This window comes from Salvelinus fontinalis, unplaced genomic scaffold (assembly GCF_029448725.1).
Source record: "Salvelinus fontinalis isolate EN_2023a unplaced genomic scaffold, ASM2944872v1 scaffold_0810, whole genome shotgun sequence".
NCBI classification, from domain to species: Eukaryota; Metazoa; Chordata; class Actinopteri; order Salmoniformes; family Salmonidae; genus Salvelinus; species Salvelinus fontinalis.
In genome coordinates, this window is record NW_026601019.1 from 6,479 (window position 1) to 16,470 (window position 9,992).

General features: G+C 44.2%; 1 protein-coding gene across 1 annotated transcript; it reads left to right on the forward strand.

Annotated features, from left to right (window-relative positions):
- The first annotated feature begins 7,197 nt into the window (after positions 1–7,197).
- LOC129847382 (transcription initiation factor IIA subunit 2) lies at positions 7,198–9,352 on the forward strand. Its single transcript, XM_055915158.1, has 4 exons — positions 7,198–7,404; positions 7,984–8,088; positions 8,683–8,809; positions 9,017–9,352. Exons 1-4 carry the CDS (start codon positions 7,333–7,335, stop codon positions 9,037–9,039), a joined length of 327 nt encoding a protein of 108 aa, XP_055771133.1. The 5' UTR covers positions 7,198–7,332; the 3' UTR covers positions 9,040–9,352.
- The last annotated feature ends 640 nt before the right edge of the window (positions 9,353–9,992 follow it).

The following is a 9,992-nucleotide window of genomic DNA, read 5'->3' on the forward strand; positions in this document are numbered from 1 at the left end:
ACAGAGGATACTGTGGCTAGAAGACAGAGGATACTGTGGCTACAAGACAGAGGCTACTGTGGCTACAAGACAGAGAATACTGTGGCTACAAGTCAGAGGATACTGTGGCTACAAGACAGAGGCTACTGTGGCTACAAGTCAGAGGCCACTGTGGCTACAAGACAGAGGATACTGTGGCTACAAGTCAGAGGATACTGTGGCTACAAGACAGAGGCTACAAGACAGAGGCTACTGTGGCTACAAGACAGAAGATACTGTGGCTACAAGACAGAGGCTACTGTGGCTACAAGACAGAGGATACTGTGGCTACAAGACAGAGGCCACTGTGGGTACAAGACAGAGGATACTGTGGCTACAAGACAGAGGCCACTGTGGGTACAAGACAGAGGGTACTGTGGCTACAAGTCAGAGGCTACTGTGGCTACAAGTCAGAGGCTACTGTGGCTACAAGACAGAGGGTACTGTGGCTACAAGTCAGAGGATACTGTGGCTACAAGACAGAGAATACTGTGGCTACAAGTCAGAGGATACTGTGGCTACAAGACAGAGGCTACTGTGGCTACAAGACAGAGGATACTGTGGCTAGAAGACAGAGGATACTGTGGCTACAAGACAGAGGCTACTGTGGCTACAAGACAGAGAATACTGTGGCTACAAGTCAGAGGATACTGTGGCTACAAGACAGAGGCTACTGTGGCTACAAGTCAGAGGATACTGTGGCTACAAGTCAGAGGCCACTGTGGCTACAAGACAGAGGATACTGTGGCTACAAGACAGAGGATACTGTGGCTACAAGTCAGAGGATACTGTGGCTACAAGACAGAGGGTACTGTGGCTACAAGTCAGAGGCTACTGTGGCTACAAGTCAGAGGCTACTGTAGCTACAAGACAGAGGGTACTGTGGCTACAAGTCAGAGGATACTGTGGCTACAAGACAGAGAATACTGTGGCTACAAGTCAGAGGATACTGTGGCTACAAGACAGAGGCTACTGTGGCTACAAAACAGAGGATACTGTGGCTAGAAGACAGAGGATACTGTGGCTACAAGACAGAGGCTACTGTGGCTACAAGACAGAGAATACTGTGGCTACAAGTCAGAGGATACTGTGGCTACAAGACAGAGGCTACTGTGGCTACAAGTCAGAGGCCACTGTGGCTACAAGACAGAGGATACTGTGGCTACAAGTCAGAGGATACTGTGGCTACAAGACAGAGGCTACAAGACAGAGGCTACTGTGGCTACAAGACAGAGGATACTGTGGCTACAAGACAGAGGCTACTGTGGCTACAAGACAGAGGATACTGTGGCTACAAGACAGAGGCCACTGTGGGTACAAGACAGAGGATACTGTGGCTACAAGACAGAGGCCACTGTGGGTACAAGACAGAGGATACTGTGGCTACAAGACAGAGGATACTGTGGCTACAAGACAGAGGATACTGTGGCTACAAGTCAGAGGCTACTGTGGCTACAAGACAGAGGATACTGTGGCTACAAGTCAGAGGCTACTGTGGCTACAAGACAGAGGATACTGTGGCTACAAGTCAGAGGCTACAAGACAGAGGCTACTGTGGCTACAAGACAGAGGATACTGTGGCTACAAGACAGAGGCTACTGTGGCTACAAGACAGAGGATACTGTGGCTACAAGACAGAGGCCACTGTGGGTACAAGACAGAGGATACTGTGGCTACAAGACAGAGGATACTGTGGCTACAAGTCAGAGGATACTGTGGCTACAAGACAGAGGATACTGTGGCTACAAGACAGAGGATACTGTGGCTACAAGTCAGAGGATACTGTGGCTACAAGACAGAGGATACTGTGGCTACATGTCAGAGGCTACAAGACAGAGGCTACTGTGGCTACAAGACAGAGGATACTGTGGCTACAAGACAGAGGATACTGTGGCTACAAGACAGAGGATACTGTGGCTACAAGACAGGGGCTACAAGTCAGAGGATATTGGGGCTACAAGACAGAGGATACTGTGGCTACAAGTCGGAGGATAATGTGGCTACAAGACAGAGGCCACTGTGGCTACAAGACAGAGGATACTGTGGCTACAAGACAGGGGCTACAAGTCAGAGGATACTGGGGCTACAAGTCAGAGGATACTGTGGCTACAAGACAGGGGCTACAAGACAGAGGATACTGTGGCTACAAATCAGAGGCTACAAGACAGACGCTACTGTGGCTACAAGACAGAGGATACTGTGGCTACAAGACAGAGGATACTGTGGCTACAAGACAGAGGATACTGTGGCTACAAGACAGGGGCTACAAGTCAGAGGATACTGGGGCTACAAGACAGAGGATACTGTGGCTACAAGTCAGAGGCCACTGTGGCTACAAGACAGAGGATACTGTGGCTACAAGACAGGGGCTACAAGTCAGAGGATACTGGGGCTACAAGTCAGAGGATACTGTGGCTACAAGACAGGGGATACAAGACAGAGGATACTGTGGCTACAAGTCAGAGGATACTGTGGCTACAAGACAGAGGATACTGTGGCTACAAGACAGAGGCTACAAGACAGAGGATACTGTGGCTACAAGACAGAGGATACTGTGGCTACAAGTCAGAGGATACTGTAGCTACAAGACAGAGGATACTGTGGCTACAAGTCAGAGGATACTGTGGCTACAAGACAGAGGATACTGTGGCTACAAGACAGAGGATACTGTGGTTACAAGACAGAGGATACTGTGGCTACAAGACAGAGGATACTGTGGCTACAAGACAGAGGATACTGTGGCTACAAGTCAGAGGGTACTGTGGCTACAAGACAGGGGGTACTGTGGCTACAAGACAGAAGCTACTGTGGCTACAAGACAGAGGATACTGTGGCTACAAGTCAGAGGATACTGTGGCTACAAGACAGAGGCTACTGTGGCTACAAGACAGAGGATACTGTGGCTACAAGACAGAGGCTACTGTGGCTACAAGACAGAGGCTACTGTGGCTACAAGACAGAGGCTACAAGACAGAGGATACTGTGGCTACAAGACAGAGGCTACTGTGGCTAGAAGACAGAGGCTACTGTGGCTACAAGACAGAGGATACTGTGGTTACAAGACAGAGGATACTGTGGCTACAAGACAGAGGATACTGTGGCTACAAGACAGAGGATACTGTGGCTACAAGACAGAGGATACTGTGGCTACAAGACAGAGGATACTGTGGTTACAAGACAGAGGATACTGTGGCTACAAGACAGAGGATACTGTGGCTACAAGACAGAGGATACTGTGGCTACAAGACAGAGGATACTGTGGCTACAAGACAGAGGATACTGTGGCTACAAGTCAGAGGGTACTGTGGCTACAAGACAGAGGGTACTGTGGCTACAAGACAGAAGCTACTGTGGCTACAAGACAGAGGATACTGTGGCTACAAGTCAGAGGATACTGTGGCTACAAGACAGAGGCTACTGTGGCTACAAGACAGAGGATACTGTGGCTACAAGACAGAGGCTACTGTGGCTACAAGACAGAGGCTACTGTGGCTACAAGACAGAGGCTACAAGACAGAGGATACTGTGGCTACAAGACAGAGGCTACTGTGGCTAGAAGACAGAGGCTACTGTGGCTACAAGACAGAGGATACTGTGGTTACAAGACAGAGGATACTGTGGCTACAAGACAGAGGATACTGTGGCTACAAGACAGAGGATACTGTGGCTACAAGACAGAGGATACTGTGGCTACAAGACAGAGGCTACTGTGGCTACAAGACAGAGGCTACTGTGGCTACAAGACAGAGGCTACAAGACAGAGGATACTGTGGCTACAAGACAGAGGCTACTGTGGCTAGAAGACAGAGGCTACTGTGGCTACAAGACAGAGGATACTGTGGTTACAAGACAGAGGATACTGTGGCTACAAGACAGAGGATACTGTGGCTACAAGACAGAGGATACTGTGGCTACAAGACAGAGGATACTGTGGCTACAAGACAGAGGATACTGTGGTTACAAGACAGAGGATACTGTGGCTACAAGACAGAGGATACTGTGGCTACAAGACAGAGGATACTGTGGCTACAAGACAGAGGATACTGTGGCTACAAGACAGAGGATACTGTGGCTACAAGTCAGAGGGTACTGTGGCTACAAGACAGAGGGTACTGTGGCTACAAGACAGAAGCTACTGTGGCTACAAGACAGAGGATACTGTGGCTACAAGACAGAGGATACTGTGGCTACAAGACAGAGGCTACTGTGGCTACAAGACAGAGGATACTGTGGCTACAAGACAGAGGCTACTGTGGCTACAAGACAGAGGCTACTGTGGCTACAAGACAGAGGCTACAAGACAGAGGATACTGTGGCTACAAGACAGAGGCTACTGTGGCTAGAAGACAGAGGCTACTGTGGCTACAAGACAGAGGATACTGTGGTTACAAGACAGAGGATACTGTGGCTACAAGACAGAGGATACTGTGGCTACAAGACAGAGGATACTGTGGCTACAAGACAGAGGATACTGTGGCTACAAGACAGAGGATACTGTGGCTACAAGACAGAGGATACTGTGGTTACAAGACAGAGGATACTGTGGCTACAAGACAGAGGATACTGTGGCTACAAGACAGAGGATACTGTGGCTACAAGTCAGAGGATACTGTGGCTACAAGTCAGAGGATACTGTGGCTACAAGACAGATGCTACAAGACAGAGGATACTGTGGCTACAAGTCAGAGGCTACTGTGGCTACAAGAATACAGATGTAGGGTCTTAATTTGAGCCAGTTTGCTACAGCAGGAAAATAACCCTGCAGAAACAGGACATGTGAATTGTTATGTGGATTATAATTCATGGACATTTTTGTAGCGGTTGATACATTTTTCGTAACGGAAAATCAAGTCTGAAAAGTCAAAGTGGAAATTATAAACTTCAGAAGCATTTTAGACCCCAAAATACACTACAAGTTTTAAATATAAAGTTCTCCTGCAACAGGGTGATCAAATGAATCACCTACATCTGTACTGTGTCTATAACACAGTAGCTACTGTATGTCCGTGAGAGGAGCACCAAATGAGATCTAATGTGTGTGTGTTCTAACGGTCAGTAAATAACAGAGGGATGCCAGTGGGACTGCTGTGGAGATTGAGCTCCAAAGTAAAAAGGTCACGTGTCGAAAAGGAAAAGCGTTAAACAAAAGCAAAACAACTAAATGTTGAGCTGAGCTGTGTTGTTGTGATGGAAACACTTTGGTGTATACACACACACACACACACACACACACACACACACACACACACACACACACACACACACACACACACACACACACACACACACACACACACACACACACACACACACACACACACACACAGTAGATAAGCCATATCTGCTGCTGTGTGCTTGTTTTGTGATTGGTTATTTAATTCAGTTTGACACAGTAATTACATGAAGGAAGCAGAACACATTTCCTTTCTGTTTTCTCTACTGATCATCATCTACTGCTCTGCACCCCGCCTCCAACATTAACATACCACTGTAGACCCCGCCTCCTCCATTAACACACCACTGTAAACCCCGCCTCCTCCATTAACACATACCACTGTAAACTCCGCCTCCTCCATTAACATACCACTGTAAACCCCACCTCCACCATTAACATACCACTGTAATACCCCGCCTCCTCCATTAACATACCACTGTAAACCCCGCCTCCTCCATTAACATACCGCTGTAAACCTCTCCTCCTCCATTAACATACCACTGTAAACCCCGCCTCCTCCATTAACATACCACTGTAAACCTCTCCTCCTCCATTAACATACCACTGTAAACCCCTCCTCCTCCATTAACACCTACCACTGTAGACCCCACCTCCACCATTAACATACCACTGTAAACCCCGCCTCCTCCATTAACATACCACTGTAAACCCCGCCTCCTCCATTAACACATACTACTGTAAGCCCCGCCTCCTCCATTAACACATATCACTGTAAACCCCGCCTCCTCCATTAACACATATCACTGTAAACTCCCCCTCCACCATTAACACATACCACTGTAAACTCCACCTCCTCCATTAACACATACCACTGTAAACTCCACCTCCTCCATTAACACATACCACTGTAAACCCCGCCACCTCCATTAACACATACCACTGTAAGGACATATAAATAATTTAAACGAACTCAATTACTTTTATTCTGGGGAAGACTGAATAGATAGATACATAGATCAATGTTAATAATTTTGGTTTATGTTGAGCTCACCAGTCCCCGACTTTCTCCAAATAATTTCATTACCTGCTCTGACATATCTACAATGTAATTTCCTTTTATTTGTATTCTCTGTATTCAACAAAAAGTGTCATTTCAAATCCGCTCCTTCAATAGATCTATGCATTACCAAAACAACCATGTATAATGTTGAAACGAAGTTGACAAAATCTCCTATTGCTCTAACCGTGATTTATCTCGTGTTTTGTACATATAAATGCTTATTCAAGCATCTGTGGGCAGATGCATTTATCCTACTCTGGCATCTCTAACCAATGACTCTTTTCTGTTAGCATTAGCCTTGACACCGTCTCTTCCAGTGTGATAAAAAAAACAGAAAAGTGATCAACAAAGTTGAGTGTTTTTTTTTCTTCGTATCACAAAGCTGAGAGACTGCTCTTTAATGATTAATGTAAGAGATTACTGTGGAAGTCTTATCGTGAGGGGGAAATATGAATGGGGGATTTGGGAGGAACATCATTAGTCTTTATAAACAGTATTGTTGATATTACATCATTTTCAAAAGTACTTAAATATCCAAGTATTCACACAAAAAAAAGTACTTTACAGTTTATATTACTGTTCGTAACATGATTGTTGCTTTTGAAATTGTACTCAACTGATGGAATCCCCAAAAAAGTACTTCATTATGATAATTGTATAATTGTTGAAAAAATATAATTTTTCTATTTATTAATATTGCATTGACACAAACCTTTTGTCAGTCAATAAAAACATTATACACAATCAATAGTGTGTCTTCAGGCTCTTATCCACAGATTAACAGTACCCCTTGCAGACTTTTCTTTCTACAGTACAGATACAAGTCCACTGAATCGCCCTGTTCTTCTGTCATCTGCTACCATCTAGCGGTACTTACCGGTATAAACGCTTGCTTGAACGTTCTGGGGGGAATATACGATACGTAATTGTGTTTGTCCTCCGCGGTGTTCCGTAGTCAGGGGCTCACAGGTCGGTTTCTGAAAACACAGCGTATTTTTGGTTAAATTCCGCTAGTAAATTGTACTTTGGTAGTGAATTGTGCAAGTGCACAATCTTACTAGTAAATTCATTTATTACAATGGCCTACCAGCTCTACAGAAATACGACGCTAGGAAACAGTCTGCAAGAGAGCCTTGACGAGCTAATTCAGGTAAACTGCAGCTATGCTAACTTCCAAGCTAGCTACATAATTAGCTAACGTTATCTAGTTGCACTTTGTTTGGGATAGCAATTTAAGTTAGCTAATTATGAAGCCACATTATCCACCGTTAACTTCGATATCTGAAAGGTTTATCTTTCACGAGAAATAACTGGTTAGCTAGCTAGTTAGCAACATAGCTAGCTAACTAGCTAGCCACGCTAACAAGAAGCATCTCCATAACTGGCTGCAGTGATGTCTGATTTGAACGAAGAAGCTAGCAAGCTAAAATATTAGTTCGAGAAAGCTAATTTACAGGCTCAGTTTTGATTGACTGAATTAAGCTGGCTGTTTTTCACCGAAGTCAGTAGTGATGAGTAACGTTATTTGGATTCACTACATTTTCATTGCTAGTTCTCTGATAGCTAGTAACTGGCTCGTTAGTTAGCTATTATCCGCGCATGCGCGACTAGGTAAAGGTGATGGTGGTGCATTAGCTCAGTAAATTTATGATTTCTGGTTCAAACATTTCTTTCAATGTTAACTTGAGGCATGAATAAATGAAAAACGTTTTTTTCCCTCTTTTCCTAGACCCAACAGATCACTCCGCAGTTAGCGCTTCAGGTTCTCCTCCAGTTTGACAAAGCCATCAACACCGCGCTGGCCAACCGGGTTCGCAACAGGGTCAACTTTAAGGTGAGGACTGGCTTGTGTTCACTAGGAAGCAAACGAAACGAGGAAGAGACCGATCTGAATTTGTCTAATAGAAACTCTTGTTTTCATGAGCAAAACACAACTGTTTGCAATTGTTTGGACGAATTATTACTCCCCTGTTTTGTACCTACCTTAAAAAAGGGACAAATACGGTTGTAGGCTTTCTCTCTAGCCAAAGCAACATCACAGCTGATTCAACAAAGACTGTATTGAAGGTTATGGTCAAATCAACGTTTATTCGTCACATACACAGTTTACAACTGGTATAAACGATGCAGCATAATGCTTACTTGCAAGCTCCCTCAACTGTGCTGTACAATATCAATATGATAAGTAGTAGGTAGAATGTAATATAATTCATATGTACACAATTGGTTAGTTGAAACAGATGACTGTTTTGGCTGGAACAAAAGCCTTCACCCACATGTGAATCTTGCAGATAAGCTTGCCCATCCCTGGTTGAAAATGAGCTGAAATCATAGCTGTACGTTGATTTATTAATACATCATTTGGTTAAAATGCCATTCTGCTTTTGTACATCTGTTTTAATGTGTTGTGACATTCTCTGGCCTCTAGGGGTCACTAAACACCTATAGATTCTGTGACAACGTGTGGACCTTCGTTCTGAATGATGTGGAGTTCAGGGAGGTGACAGATCTGGTCAAGGTGGATAAAGTCAAGATAGTCGCCTGCGATGGGAAAAGTAGGCTCACTTTTATTTCTCAGGCCATTTCTCTCTTCGTCTTCAAACTGACTCAGAACTAGATTCCACTTCCAAGTATAAGACAAAGTGAATGACTATTTCTCAACACAGTAGTCTGATTTAGATTTAGACCACCCGTGGAGATTCTCATTGAAATGCACCACTTTATTACCATACTAACCTGACCAGCTTCTTTTCTCTTATCAGACACTGGTAATGCTGCAGAGTGAACGAAGACGATGGCATCAGCTGAGACGCTACTGATGAAGAGGAGGGTGGAGAGAGACCACCCCATATCACAGACAGACAGGACTGTATATATAATTTATTACAGTAATGGCTGTAAAGAAGATACACGTAAAACCCTGTGTATGTGTATATATACAACCATCTGAATCAACGGGAGAGAATGGACCAGTCAAGGCCTTGGATTTTGCTTGCATGACTTTTTTTAAATAAATTGGTTTCTTAGAACTGCCTTTTCAGTTTAGTTACTGTTGTTGAGCTTGTTAACCTTTAATAAACTTTTATTTAAAATATGAAGACTGATTATTTCTGGGGGAGAAACTGCATTTGAAACAGACGTCACTTCCTCACTCTTCCTTCCTCACTCGTCCGCAACGGAGTGATCTTGGATCCTCTGCTCCTAAAACACATGTGACCGTCCTCTTGACAACGACTTGCTCTATAAAGGCTCTGCTTCAACTGCAATGGCTGGTACTGGACTTACATTGCTATCCACTGTCTGTGTTCTTTGTATAGAAGCTTATCAAATTGTATTGGTCGCCTACACATTTAGCAGATGTTATTACGGGTGTAGAGAAATGCTTGTGTTCCTAGCTCCCAACAGTGTAGTAATATCTAACAATACACACTAATCTAAAACGAAAAGAAAGGAATTAAGAAAAGTATAAATATTATGACACGCAATGTTGGAGTCCGTAGTATAAATAGGTATGATGTATAGACATTATGGACTGTGTGGATATAGTGTATATGTAGGATAGAAGAGTATATAGCAATAGATGCATAGGAAGACCTTGACTAGAACACAGTATATACATATGAAAGACGTGCCATGGGGCAATAGTCCTTTAGTTCAGTTATATAGAATGGGTTGTACAAAGGTATTTGTGTCACAATACTGCTCTGGTGGTTAGTCCCACACTATATATGCTTTAGC